The sequence below is a fragment of the Halyomorpha halys genome, unplaced genomic scaffold, assembly GCF_000696795.3.
Source record: "Halyomorpha halys isolate HHAL.00 unplaced genomic scaffold, Hhal_1.1 Scaffold385.1, whole genome shotgun sequence".
Taxonomy (NCBI): Eukaryota; Metazoa; Arthropoda; class Insecta; order Hemiptera; family Pentatomidae; genus Halyomorpha; species Halyomorpha halys.
This window is the reverse complement of record NW_027112337.1, coordinates 146679-162851: the sequence shown is the minus strand read 5'-3', so window position 1 is coordinate 162851 and position 16173 is coordinate 146679. Positions and strand designations below refer to the sequence as shown.

The 16173-nt window shown below is 35.7% G+C and overlaps 1 protein-coding gene across 1 annotated transcript in view; it reads right to left on the bottom strand.

Moving 5' to 3' along the window:
* Window positions 1-13948: 13948 nt before the first annotated feature.
* Window positions 13949-16173, bottom strand: part of Sbf (SET domain binding factor) — a gene marked incomplete in the record, with an annotated part of 132070 nt that continues 129845 nt past the window's right edge. Inside the window, 1 exon segment of the mRNA XM_067050252.1 lies at window positions 13949-14916. Within this exon segment, the coding sequence (XP_066906353.1) occupies window positions 14824-14916 (93 nt within the window).

The following is a 16173-nucleotide window of genomic DNA, read 5'->3' as shown; positions in this document are numbered from 1 at the left end:
GTCCGTCCGCTTCATCTCGGCAACTAGAACTGTTACTCTGCCTCAGACTCTCTTACCCAGACCTCCTATACCTTCGTCAGTGTACAGGGCTCATCCCCTGGCACGGCCTTCCTTTCTAACTTATTATGAATACGCCTTGTCGTGGGCCTTCTGTAAAGAAATATCAGGCTGGAGAAATCGCCTAAGACCAGACAACCCCGACATGATAAACAAGAAATTATGAACTTATTTTATTTCCTAAATTATCAATAAAAAAATGTCATCTACCAAAATTGAGGTGAAAGAGCAGTTGCTGTAATGAGTTTCTACTTTTCAGTTTGGTATTGTCATTTGAACTATTTCTGTTGATTTATTAATCCATTATTGTACTATAGTTATCTCTTGTATTTTGTGTTGTTATCACATATGTTTTTTATAGACGTTATGGGTCATTCTCTACAAGTGCTGCATTTTCTACCACTAAAAAAATTCATTTTTTTTTTTTTATTGGACAGGTAGAGGAAGTAACCATAAGGAAATTGGCTTGAAATAAAACACTTCATATCAAAAAATAAATTGGAAGAATATACTGAACGTCTTCTTTACTGTCCCTTTTTTTTTTTTTCGACCCCTCTGAAACAGTGAATTAGTGAGTGCTTTACTGTGAAAAAAGGAAATAAATCGTGTTGGATATTACCTTTTACTACCTTTGGTATTTTAAGGTTACCTGTAATGTTTATTTGTTATTTAAGAAATATCCATTCTAAATGGTACTATTTTTTTTAGGAGGCCCCTCACCTCCGGATTTTAAAAATAGTACCATTTAGAATGGATATTTCATAAATAACAAATAAACATTACAGGTAACCTTAAAATACCAAAGGTAGAAAAGGCAATACCCAACACGATTTATTTCCTTTTTTCACAGTAAAGCACTCACTAATTCACTGTTTCTTTCTGTTTTAGAGGGATCGGTAAAAAAAAAAAAATTAAGTTAAAGAAAACTGCATTTACTGTCCCTAGAAGCTACTTAGAGAGCACCATCGGTAGGGTATTGATTCTATTAACAATACAAAGGCCGGTGAGCCTGTAAGAACTTTTTTGTATTGCAGTATATTCTTTTTTGTAAACTTTATTTATTAAATCAACATATTTAAAACTATAATGGTAATTGTTTGTTCATATATAAAATTATTTACATTTATTGGATAAATGAACACAATAAATGGCTAGAGAAAAATTAGAAGATGGTGCTCCAAGGTGAAACGAACTGAAGTATTTCGTCTTGACGGGAAGCGCCAACGGTTTCGAGGTTGTGATAGTTTCAGTCTAGACAATAAGGTAGCATGTCACTACATACTAACATATTTTATATCTCACCAAACTGTATGATAAAAAGTCTTTTTTTAAAAAGCCAACTAACTTCACTACTGGAACAGGAAGTTTTTCAGTAAAACTGGAATTTATTTATTTATTAATTGGTCATCTAGTTAGACGACTAATTAACAACAACTGATTTTAAAATATAGATCGCCGAACTGTCGCTCGCTGACGCCTTAGCAACGGTTTCTTCTTTAATCATTTTGATACAAATGCTTCTTTTCAAAGAAACAAAAATTGTAAAGAAAATTAAACACATAAAAATAAATATAATTGAATTAAATACTATATAAAACTGAATTATTAAACACGGCATTAACACTACTATTTACAACAAATTTAAGTACTATACTTAAATTGATTTGAATGATCAGGTTTTTTTTTCTCTCTTCTCTTGTTACTGTGCATACCTCAAACTACCTACTCTTTATTCCAGTGAAACACAAAAAAATATGAATATAATTAATTAAACTTTGAAGTTACCTAAAATATAATAATAAGGAGTGAAAATAAAATTATTTTCCGAAATGTTCTAAGCTACAAAAACGTTTGCACTTAAAGAAAGCTGAACATAATTTTTTTTTTTTATTATTACTTCATAATAAGAATTTCATTTTGAGGTGAAGAATTTGATTTATATTTTATTGCCCTCCAGTTTGAGTCTACATAAGAACAAATGTAGAGATAGCATTCATCACAACCCTGAAAAATGGCAAAGATGCACACTCCAGAGTTGTGAGGATTTTCAACTAAATGGTTCATGTTTTGCAGTGTGATGGCTTAATGAGTTCTGGCATTGCAATTATGATTATAACTCCTAATCGGCCTTAGTTAATTGTAGGCTGTGTAAAGAGCAACATGTGTCAACTGAAAAATGTGATGTACACACCAGATCTCAGTAAGAATTTGTTATCTGTGGATATAATAACTCGGAACGGTGGATACGTAACTTTTACTAAAGACAATGTGAAAATTATAAAAAATGATCGTTGGAAAAAAGTATCAAAGGGATTTTATATAGTGAACTTGAAGGTCGATTCAAATGTGAAGGCTAAGTTACGGTTAAATAACATAAAACGTTTCCATCAATGCGTCACCACTTTCATCGTCAGAACCTGAATCAAGATTAAACTCATTTATAAATGTTTTTTTAGTAACTTCATATTTTCAAGTCTATCCCAGTCTTAAATTTGAAATAAAAAATGTTTGCAAAAGTGCAAACTTTTGGTGAGAAACTCCTCTCTCATGTCATATGTCACATATTTCATAATACATTTGACTTGCAGTAGTACAAGTCAAAATATGAGTTAATGCTCTCTGTTTCACTGTTGTTACTATTACGGTTTGGGCTTTAGCATCATTCAGTACATACACCTTATATTCATTACTTTGCCGGTTGCTGGGAGGCTCAAAATCTTTAGAAATTATCTCAAACAACCCGTAGACTTTTAAGAAGATTTTTATCTTGAATTTCCACATTTGGAAGTTCTCAGGTCTTGTCGATCTGATTTATTTCATTGAAACTGTTGAGATCCATTTTACGATATTACTGTTGCACTACTAACGAACTTTTGACTGTTTTTACTTCACGAAGTATTTTATTTTATTTTTTTAATAATTTATTTATTGTCATTTACAACTGTATTAAACATATACAACAAGTAAATTTTCTGTAGGTAACATAGTGACATGATACAAACATGTGGAGAATCTACCCATTGATAGAACTCCAATAACATTTTTAGAGGAGAAGACCTCGAGGCCATTTCCTTTTCAGACGCCTAGCAGGATTATTAGGTAATGAAGGAGAAGCCAAGTTAGAAACAAGTGGATTTGGGTGGTTGGGAAGTTTATCATGGAAGGAATGGTATCTGGTTCTGGCCAAATCGGCAACATATGGGACATTGATGTCCTGATGGATGACTTGATTTGTGACAAAGTACGGAGGATTAAGGATTTTACGAAGGATTTTTAACTCTAAGGATTGGATTCGGGAGGAATTTGATGGTCTAGTGGAGCCATGGAGAATTGGATGTCCAGATGTAGTCCAAAGTAAGGGATCTGTTAGAAAGGAATAAGTGGGGTATAATTAAGGATACTGTAGGACAAGAGGTCATGGGTTTACGACGAAGGGTAAATGTGATTTGGTGGGATTTATTGGAATTTATTTTAATCCTCCAGTTTTGGCACCATTATTCAAGGGTGGTGATGTGGGATTGGAGGGTTTGGGATTCAATGTAAGGGTCATTGTTCACTGACAATTGACATGTTTCATCGGCATACGTGGTGAGGATAGTGTTAGGATGGGTTGGAATGTCAGCAGTGAAAACTGTGTAAAGGATAGGACCAAGGATACTACCAGTAGGTACACCAGCAGACTGACGGAATAGGGATGAATAGGCGCTTTTGTAATTTACTTGATATAATCTGTCGGAGATATAAGAACGGATAATGAGGAAGTATGTTGGGGGTAAGAATTTACGGATATTGTATAGCAGTCCTGGGTGCCAAACTCAATCAGAAGCCTGTTCTACATCAAGAAAGACACCCGAGCAGTACATTCCGCGCTCCAATGAAGACGAGACATCACCAACACGATGGCGTTGCTGAATAGTGGAATGGGATGTTCGAAATCCAAACTGGTGATCTGGGATTATGTGGTTAGAATGAAGGATGGGGTACAGGCGTTTCAAGATGAGTTTCTCAAGGATTTTGTCCATGATAGGTAACAGAGAGATAGGACGGTAAGAGGATGGGTATTCTGGCGGCTTTTGAGTTGGGAATCATTTTGATTATGGATAATTTCCATAGGTTAGGAAAATATGTGGATCTGAGTACAGCATTGTATTTAAACTCGAACTATTTTTACTGTCTCACTACAAATTTTAATTTCGCGAACTGCCTGGGCCCTTAACCTGTTGATGCGGGGGTGGTGGACACAAATAAAGTGTTTTTACTGTTTCATTAGTTACGGTTAAATAACATAAAACGTTCTTACTGTAGTGAGAACAGAGAACACATCACACACAAAATGGCTTGATGGATACGTACCGAATGCCAACTGGAGATTCCTGACCGTTACAAACGGCACAATCGATATATTCACAGTTTACCACAGAGCAACATGTATACAATAAAAAATGAATTTTTACATCTCACTTTAACAGAAGGATCATTAAGAAGCACAGACGATTATAGAAAAAAGGAGAAGACTGAAATTGTGCAAGGAAAGACTAAGAAACATCAAGACATCAAGGAGAAGCAGAAAGAGAAACCTGGTGAGACTGTAGAAAGGTTACAGAAATTAAAAGCCTTAAATGGTAATTCGGAATTTTGGGCCGAACATTAAGAAACATTAGAAGAATATGATACAGAAAAACTAGACTAAAAGATGAAAATACTTTTTATTGAAGATTTTTGCGACGAAAAAGATGAATAACTCCCTAGATTAAATGCAGATAGATCTAATTGGGACATTGATGAAAAAAATGTGAATTGCAAATTATATAATTTATAAGAAAAAAGTAAGAAATATACTGGTAATAATAATAAGAAGAAGAAACCCAGAAAGAAAAAGGGATTTAGTAATCCAATGAAAACTGTTAAACTCTCTGTTGATCTAAATGTTCATAATAACTTCAAAAATTCTTACTATGAAAAGTCCGGATGCAGTTATTATCAAATGCCCATTCCTGAAGATGATAGGCCATATACTTCGTTCGAAGCTGATGGGAAATTATACCAATTCAAACGTATTCCCTTTGGAGTTAAAAATGGTATTCCCGGATTTCAGTGTTCATTAGTCTCCATTGCGAAGAATGAAATCCTGCAAGGCATCGACATCTATTTGGAGTCAGTAAACTTTTATGAAAGCTGTTGCTAAATATAACCTCACAATCAATATGAAGAAAAGTAAATTTTCACTTTAATCTATTCATATTCTTGGTTTTTTCGTCAGTCAAAAAATCAATCAAACCAATCCAAGACCGCTTCGAGACCTATCTGCTTCTACAAGATACAAGTACTTATCAGAAGTTCATTCCCATTATCTCAAGAATCTATCCAGGTATTCAATGAGATTGAAAATGCTACAATATCATCGATTGACAATGAAGTTCCTTTGACCGACGAAACGGATGCCTCTGACTTTGCGTTTACAGCTGCATTATCTCAAGAGGGTCGTCCAGATGCTTTCTACACCCAATCACTTAACAACTCAGAGCAGCATTATTCATCAATTAAGAAGGAAGCCTTCGCAATAGTTGAAACTTTGCATCGTTGGAAGCAATATCTTCTCGGTCGTCATTTCGGTCTCATCACTGACAAGCGCTCAGTTTCTTTCATGTTTAGCGATCACCATCCTGGTAAAATAAGGAATAAGAAGATCTCCAGCTATAATCATGACATAATCTACAGGTCAAGAAAAGAGGACCATACTGCTGATGTCTTCTCCGGAGTTTGAGCCGTTCACTTATAAAAACGTTCCATTTTCAGAAGCGGACAGACTGAAGATATTTATCAACGTATTTTTTTAGCTCAAATTGTTCTAAAGACTATTGAAATATCACTGTGTAATTTGAGCAATAAAAAACCATGACAGATTGCAATAAATGGCTAAACACTTTTAATTGTATTTGTGGCCAGTTACCCTACTTATTAATTATCAAACAAATCTGTAAAATTTAATTTTCACAATATTTATTGGTGATAATACCGTAGAAAGTAACTTAATGAATATTTAATAACATTTCATTCAATAAGGAAAGTGAGAGCAGTAACCTCTCAGGATAGTAGAAAAGCCATCTCAGACTTGGAGCGGTTCTCAGGCGAAATCGGTGTGTTAAATCACTTTATTAAAGGTGGAGATCGCATCATGGAGAGATTGGCAGCCAAGGTCTCAGAGGAGTTGCTGGACAAGAATGACGTGATTTCCTTCAAGGCAGCAATCATATGCCGGATCAAGCGAAGTGTTTTGAACCATATTCAGGCAGACGAGGAAACAGCATGGGCAGTAGTGAAAGAAAGATTAAAGAAGGCCTATGGAGGAGGCAAATGGTCCCAGGAGGATGACATTTTCTACATGCTGCAGTAGAGGAGAAAGCACGGGCAGTCTAACGGACAGTACGCAGCCACGCTGTTAGGACAGTTTAATCTGACCACAGAAAAGATGAGAGAGACTTTTGGAGCGGATGTTGTCAGTTGGAAGATGAATTTTATCGACTCCATAATGAAGGTGCAACTAGCTAAGGAGACGAATAAAAGGGAAGGTTTACTACGGGACCGCACTTTCGTGGAATGTGCTCAAGACATGATCGACGCGAGCGCTAGAGAGGAGGATGCAAGGATGGATGTCGATGATGGAGGATGGAACAGAGTATCGTACCACCGCACAAGGAATCCATCAACAGCATGGAAGAGAAGAGAACCCAGGGATAGTGGTTAAGATAGAGGCACGGATAGAGAAAGGCGGCCGAGACCAGGGCAGAATACGCAATGGAGGAGGAAAAGAAGACTGGAAATGCCATGGGTGCGGAAAAGTAGGACACCTGGTGGACCAATGCCCACGCACTAGGTGCTTTGAGTGTGGCAATGAAGGCCACATAGCACGACAGTGCCCTTATATGTACAGAAGGGCAAGAAAAATAAATTTCCAGCGGATACGGCGGAAAAGACGAGAGGACTATAGACCTAGTGAGTCCTCTAGTGAAACCTCAGAAGCCTCAGGAACAGAGGGGGGAGGAAGAGGAGGGGGAACAATAAACCGCCAAGCAGTAGATGGCGCCGAGTAAGTGAGGGAAGGAGATCATGGCAAGAGAGTTGAGGTGGGTGCCAGGAGAGGGGTGACCGCACATTAGAGGTTTTTAATATCAAAGGAGAGAACAGCGGTCTGCCTATCATCAAGGTGAGCGGCGTGAGATGCCTCGTGGACACGGGGAGCTCCCACACCATCCTGTGCCGGGAGGCGCTGAGGAAGCTGAGCGGCGGTGGGAGGAAATTCCAGATGGATGTTCAGGTATGTCATTGTCAATTAATCACCCTGGGTGGGCCCTGTAGAGTAGAAGGGGAGGCGGACATTGATTTACGGGAATGGGGGATCGAAGTAGGGTTATTGAGGGTTCATATCGTGGAGAAAATGCCCCGTGAATATTAGGCTATTATAGGCTGCGATCTATTAGGAAAGGCAAGTGCGGGGATTAGGAATAACAAGGGCCTGTGGAGGATTCGGTTGGGGAAGAGGAGATATCGGTGTCACGAGCTTCGAATAGGAGAAGCCAAACGGATAGGTGCGATCCAAGCAGCAGATATTTTATTCAAGGAGGGAGAGTTACTGGGGGCAACCGGACAAACAATGCACCAAATCCCCCTGAAACAAGATAAAATTACTTACGTAAAAGAGAGGAGGTATCCAAATGCGCTGAAGAGTTAGATAATCTGAAAAAACAGGGTATCACCGTAGATAGTACCTCCCCATACAACAGCCCCCTGTGGGCGGTGCGGGAGAAGGGCACACCGGGAGACAAGGGAGAAAAATATAGGGTAGTAATTGATTACCGGGGCCTTAATGAGAACACGGTAGACGAGAGATACCCGATACCGCGACTAGAAGATATCTTAGATAGACTGGGTGGGGCAACGATCTTTAGTACTTCAGATCTGAAGGCCGGCTACCACCAAATCAAGATGCACCCGGAGGATCAGCATAAGACAGCTTTTACATTCGAAAGGGGGCATTACGAATTTACGAGGATGCCCTTCGGACTGAAAAATGCCCCAATTACGTTCTGACGATTGATGGACGAATTCTTACGGGGAATCGACGAGTCCATGTGCCAGGTATACATGGACGACCTGCTCGTTTTTAGCAAAACGGAAGAACAACATTTGTCCCACTTGCGCAAGGTGTTCAAACAGGTCCGGAAATTTGGATTAAAGTTATCGAGCGAAAAATCAATATTGGGGAGAAACCAGATAAATTTTTTAGGACACACAATATCGCAACAGGGAGTCAGGCCAGACGCAAATAAGAAGCGATCAGGAAAATGGCTATTCCAACGGATATTAAGGGAATCAGGTGTTTGTTGGGAGCTCTGAATTACTATAGACGATTCGTACCGGCGATGGCCAGGTATTTGGTACCCATCAACAACCTTCTGAAAAAGGGAAATAGGGTGCAGGTGACGCCCGATATGGTGGGAAATATTAGAAAATGCATGGAGGCGCTTCAGAAGGAACCGGTGTTGGCATTCCCGGACTTTGAACTTATCATCACTACGGACGCAAGCGAGTAAGCGTTGAGGGCGGTACTGTCGCAGGATTGCGAGGGTGGAGAGCGACCCGTGGCGCACGCTAGTAGGCGGTTAACAGATGCAGAGACAAGGTACAGCGCACTTGAGCGAGAACTGTTAGGTATTGTGTGGGCGGTAGAACATTTTCGTCCCTATGTGTGTGTGTATCCCTATATGTTTTTGGTAGGAAATTCTGGGCACATACAGATCACAGACCGCTTCAATGGGTTGGGAAGCTTAAAGAGTCCTCAGCTAGGGTCACCAGATGGCAGGAACTGCTCAACCAGTACAACATCATAATCCACTACAAACCAGAAAAAGAAAATGTAGTCCCTGACTGGTTATCCCGCGCGCTCACCGTAAATGCAATAGACGAGGAACAACCACAGACCTCAGAAGAGGTGAGACAGTTTTTGCGAGAATGGGCGGCAGGGGAAGAAGAAACGCAAAGCACGACGGATAACGACCATGAGCCATCATCCGAGAACGAAAGCTCCACTGAGGGAAGACCAACGGAGATGGAAAAGCTAGAGGAGGTGGAGAACGATAAATCACACCAAATAATTTGGAAGACAAGAACTTCCGGATCCATAAAGATGGACTTCGCTAAATACGTAAAGACTTCGATCACCACTATTTGGCCGGCACCGGGTGTCAGGATTGATGAGATCTGCCGAGCGCTGAAAGATCCATCCAAACCGGGGCGAACATACCATCTATACGTCGGGAATGGAGTTGTTTGGGAGAAGATAAAACGGCTCTGGACATTGGAGAAAATCGGAATGGATCGAAACTTCGTTCGTTGCCTAATAATGGTGGAAACCGTTCAGGACAGAGATCAACAGAGGGAGGTCACTTTGGCATACCACCAGGGGAAGACTAATCACCGAGGCTTGAATGAGACCTACCAACCCCTGCGACGGAAATATTTCTGGTGGAATATGTGGGAAACGATTCAGGAGATAATCGGGAACTGTGAGGTGTGCCTCAGCACCAAATACGACCGACACCCACCCAAGGCGATACAAGAGGAGACACCGACAGCGAACACACCGTTAGTAGAATTACAAATCGACACATTCACCTGGAGGGGCTACAAGTGGGTTACAGTGATTGACCTCTCTTAGCAAAGTGGCCATGGCACATCAGATTGGAGAAAGATCGGCCGAGGCGGTATTGGGAGCGCTACGTTTATGGTTCCAGTTCTATGGAGTACCTGAAAGGATATCGTCTGATGCGGTACGGGAGTTCGATAACGCCAACGTCAGAGAAGAAATGAAGGCTTTGGTGGTAAGGTGGCATCTAAACACCCCAGGACATCCTAAGAACAGGGGGGGGGGTGTATAGAGAGGCTCCACGGTACGTTAAGCGATCACTTGCGGGTGTACCAGCTAGATAAGGGCCTAGAACCAGACGAGGCTATGATAAGAGCTATAGCAGCCTATAACCACTCCGTGCATACGGTAACGGAATTCGCTCCATTCGAAATTCTTTTTGGACTTAGAGGGCGTAAACGCGATTATAGAAACGCGGTGATCGACGGAGAGGAGATCGTCGGTAACGGGATGGCACTGAGAAAAACGTGGGACAAGGTGAGAGATAGAATCGAAAAGGAGAAAGCCACGCGCGTGGCGCGACATAACGGGGGTGTACGTGACATTGTAGGGAAAATTAGTATAGGAACAGTGGTTTACCGTAGAGTGAGCTCTAACAGGGGTAAGGAGCCGCAAAGGTACGATGGGCCATTCAGGGTGATTACAATTAGAGAGCATAATATAGTAACAATAGAGAGTATTAAAGAACCAAAAAAACGAAGGACGGTCCACATAGAACAACTCAAGTTCCCCATAATGAATAATCAATAGGATCTGGAGTTTTCTCATCTATGTAAAAGTTTTTTTTTTTTTTTTTTGCATACCAAAGTTTTATCGTTAGTGTTTCTAAGTTTTATGGTAAGAAGAACGGAATGACAAGTTTTATTAGTTTTTAAATAGTTCAAGTGTTAATTTTAGTTGATGAAAAGTGTATTTTTTTAGTTTTCGGTTTTTGTGTATAGGTTAGTTTGTCTTCAGTTTTTTTTTGTGTTTTGTTATGGTTATCTTTTTGGAGTTTATGAGGCATGTTCATAAACTGGTAGAGGGGAGTTATGGTTGGACAAGGCCTGTATACAACTCTAATCCTAACTCCCCATGTAAATAAACCTCAATAATGTCTATAAGGAGTATCACAGAGATAATAAAGCAGTATCTTTCTAGTAAGCGTGCGGTTTAATTCTGTTCCCTCTTTTCCTTTTTCTTCAAGCCTTTCAGTCCAAGTGCTTGTAACTTATATATATATAGTAAAACTGCTGTATTCTTCGCAAGAACAAAGTTGATATTCGTTATTCGCACCTCTAGAAACTCTGAAATGGGAATTTATTTAGAAACATAAAAATAATTTATATTTTAAATTTTCGCCATATAAGGCGGTACGTGCTAGTTGGTGATGCACGCACTGCATTAGACTTTTTCACATCAGTTGCATGTAAAACGTATACAATTTTGTAGGTTTTGTAAGTTTAAGCCTTCTGGACGTGAATCAAAAATGTGCCCTAAATAATTTCTTCTTGAAATTTGATTTACTATCAAAATTCATTAGTGTATATATAACTTATGTTTAGACTGAATATCGTTGAAATAGAGAGTAGTTGGACAGAGTAATGACACAAGATTCATATGAGAGAAATTATCATTAGTTTGTATTTTATGTAAACATGTGGTTCAATTAATGGAATATGGCCCGGGTGCGGTCAAATAAAACTCAAATAGTAAATGATTAAACTATTTTTATTTGAACTCAATAATTCAGTGTTTCAATGGTTTAAGTGGTTCAATTGTTAAAATAGTACTAAAGTTATTGCTAGTTTCTATGATATATACACTGTTAACTTTACATATATATATATTAAAATACTATATAACACAATAAATACAACATTACAAAAACATTCTAAAAAATATTTACCATCTGCTAATGATTTAAGTATACTATCTTACATTAATTTTTTTGTTTATTTCAGATTTAATGTCCTTATGGAGGGGAATGTGAGTTGGTTGATACAGTTGATAAAAACACCTATATAACAACCCTTTTCAATCAGTCAATTGCACTCTTATTGCCTTCTATTCTCTCAAGTGTCCTGAGATGTTGATGTTTCCTGTGAACTCTAAAATTATAAAATTTGATTACAAGGCTGTTGTCACTTAAGACCCACATGGGAAGACATCCAGCCCAATATTCCTTGGAGTCTCTGAAATTTTAATGAGGTGATGGAGTTTCTTATGACTTCAAATTTCTTTGGCTCCTAGTTTTACAGCAAAGGGTTCAAAAGTGTGGTTTGTTTTTGTGCCAGAAAAAAAAAGAAAGGAAAAAAATAGTAAAGAGGAATGAATTAGACCTTCATCCTCCTCTCTCCCAACCTTAGGTTGTATTCTGACTAATTTAGTTCTTTTAGAATACCCCCTATGTTTGGTTTAACATTGTCTGAGATAAAACAAATTAAGAATAATTTCAACTAGTGTTATTGTGAAAACCATCCTATATAAAATGGACTACCTTTTTAGAAATTAAATGAATTAATGATATTGTGTAATGGTAGTCTCGCCAAAACTCATATATAATATAATAGGGAAGGTTTTTATCAAATCAGATCATTAGATAATTACTTTTCTTTCCAAAACATACTTTCTCGCCTTTATAAAATAAAATTTGGCTATTACATCTCCTGGGCTAGGAGTCTGCACAGCACTTCAATACCCTGCTAACTGTGCTGGTGAGCCACACTGCAGTTGACATTCTTATTGACCTAGAGCATCATGTTCAACAGTATAGTAAATTTTTATAATTAATTAATACCTAGTCTTGATCACAGGAACCATTATAGTATATTGTTTTTTTCATTGTTAAGTTCATAGATTGGTAACTATAGCATAACTCAAATGGAAATATAGAAAAAATCAGACATTAGTCAGCATATAAGCCTTATCTTTATTTATCATATTAATTTTGTTTATCACATATTGATTGGTAATAAAACATTTTGTTTTCAAATATCAGTTTGGTTTTAAATAAAAAAAAAATAAATAAATACTAATATGGAATGTACATAGTTGTTATTCCATAAAATACTTGTAGATCAGTTACAAGATAAAACAAAAAATATATATATAATATGAATACTCAGTCACATATTTTCAATATTAAAAATGACATTATAAATACATGAACTAATACCTATGAATAATTTTGACATATATTTTTACTTCAAGTGACAACCTTTAATCATGATAGTTAATAATTATTTGAGTTTTTTTTCTTATTTCTGTTTAAATTTTATTTTAGATTTCTCATGAATGAAATTGTACGCAATGGCTTTTTAAGCATGGTTCAAAGCACAGTGGAAAATAAGTAACATGAAAATTTGTAATAAATCGATCTCTATTTAATATAAAGAGTCAACATGAAATAAATATTTAAAATAACAAAGAATAAATAAATGTAAAAGAAAAATTTATTCAGTTCTATTTAAAAAATTGAGCACAAGTCGGCCTATTTCAGATAGATTTAATTTCTTCAATTATTGTGTAATTGAAAAGGTATATCATAATGCCCTATCTAAACAAAAAAAACAAAAAAAAAACACTAAATTCATTATACCGACACACCCTCAGGTGTATGTGTGCACACACACACGCACACACAAATACACAGTATGATTTTAACAATAGAAAAGTTTCTTAAGAAACTGTATTCTTTAAAAAATAACTAACAAATCATAATCTGATTCCTCACTTATCTACATTTATCTCAACAAGACTACAAATGAGAAAGGGCATTATGAATAATTTTTTTTTTTTTTAAATTAATTAAATATAAAGCTTTTCTAGTTTAGGGAATGTCAGTATAAAAATTACAAAAATTATTTTTTGATAATCCTCTAAAACTTAGATGTTATACACAAACACATTAGAATGATAAAAAAATAGTTTTTACATTTATTATACGAACAACAAAAAATACATATTTTATGGAATTTTTAAAACTTAAAAGTCTGCAATTTTTTTCTTCAAAAATTAATATTATAACAGACTAGTAAAAAAATTACTTTTTATCATGAATTAAGAAAACAAAGAACAAATTATTATTGATGTAATTGAGTTATTCATTGCACTGCTGTGGAATACTTAAGAGCTACTACCCACCTCTAAATATTCATGTTAAACACAACCAACAAAAATGGTAACATTAATACGTAAAAGAGAAAATATTGAAATGAGTATTTATTAAATGTACAGTTATCATTCATGATATGAAAATATCATATACATTAATTACTGCCAATTTCTTGCAAACTTTGATGGATTGTTTTAATACTTACAAGTATGGCAAGTACCTCATAATCCAATAATCACAATTATCTTTTAAAAGAATATCACAAATTAATTTGAAAAAGATATAATAAAATATCTAAAGCAATATGAGAACTATTCACATTTTTTTTTTATTTTACATTTTTATATCAACTGGCAAAAAAAAAAAAAAGCAATATTCAATAAACAAAGCTTGATATACTACATATTTATAACAAATCTATGTACAATGAATCAATTTTTAGTATGTATACACACACAGACAGACAGACACAGACAGACAGACAGACAGACAGACAGACAGACAGACACACACACACACACACACACACACACACACACACACACACACACACACACACACACACACACACACACACAAATTTTCTTTTTAAACAAGGAGTTGAACAATATTATGTTGGTGTTTTATGATAAAAAAAAAATCTAATTCTTTACAAATACTTAATTTTATACATCAAATAAAAGAACTTTATTTCACATTAATTAAATACACTACAAAACTATAAAATTATTTAACGATTGAGTATAAAAAAATATAAACAATTTTTCAATGATTTTTATCTAATACTTTAGAGAAGGCTTACTTATAGTATGAGCTATTTACATATCTGATATGTGAAAAAGGGTTAATATTAAAACGGTAGCTCTGGAGTTGGTAACCATACAAAGAAATAAGTTATATTTACATTTATATATCATTAAACTTACAGTTACATTACAAAGTCAACATAAATTGCTTTAGAAAAAATTCATTGCAAACAAGCCTGCAGCTTTTCAATCCATTCTTGAGCAGATGAGGAATCAGCAGCACAAAAGTTATAAGTTCTCCGGTTTGTTCGTAACTAAAAAATTAAAATTTGAACATTAAGAAATTCACTATTATTTTACTAAATTTTATCAAGTTGTACATAATCACATTGAAAATAGATTTTAATGAAAGTATAATAAACAAAGATACATACTACTTTTGGATTTGTTGGCAATTTGGTTAGTACAGAGTAGGCTTGAATTATAAGGACAAGAATAAATACTCAAGGCTACTTTACTGAACTCAAGCCTTCTCGACCATAAATAGGTTTCTATACCTTCTAACATTTTTAATTTTTTAACCACATGTATTTTGTCATTAACAAAAGTACTTTATAGTTCTTTCAATGAAGACATGCTGTAGAAAAGAATGGATCCTCCAATACATTGTAGCACTGTTTGGGATAGCAAAGTCCAACATGAAAGGGTCCAAAAGAGATGATGAATGGTTTGATAATAAATAAGTTCTATCAACAATAGAATAATTTAACAGAACAACTATTTCTTTAATTTATAGTTAATTTCAGTCTTGGGTTCAGTACTTCATAAAGAAGTAATGTTCCTTTGTGAATGGTTAATAGTTGATTTAGCTATTCATACTAATCACTAGGCTTTTTCTCCTAACTCACAGGTACCCACAGAGTTCCACCAAGATCTAATGTAAAAAGATCACCTCACCTCAGAGTCAATCAATGACTGATAAAACAGAAACTGAACTTTCTGAAACTCAAACCTGGGTCTGAGAGTAATGAGTCTAATGCCTTATCCAATCCTACTAATAAATAAGGAGAAGCAAACTAGGAAGACCTATAATTTTGAAGTAAAACCATTTACTTCTTGTTTTAATCATGATATATGCAAATGGTTAAACAAGAAATCTTCATTCCAACAAAAAAGGTCAACTCTAATTGAGAGTGAGGTTGTTTCTTCTAATGACAAAATTGATTTTGAACCACTTTATCATAAACCAAAATTCTTCATTTAAATTAATTAGGATTACGTACATGGTTAAAAAATAAATAGAAATATATAAGAGAGTTTATACTATAAAACTTATTTCCTAGGTGTTAAACATAGAAGTAAGTGCATTTATATATAAAACATTTAAAGGGTTCACTGAGTTTTTTTTATAAGTTATACATTTTTGACAAGGTTTTTATTTATTGCATTAAGTTTTTTGAATTTGCAAATTCACAAATAATATATTGTAGTAATATTTTATATTTATAGAAAAATTAAACTAAAAAGATTAATCATAAACAGTAAATGGACATTGAAAAAAAAGAAATATA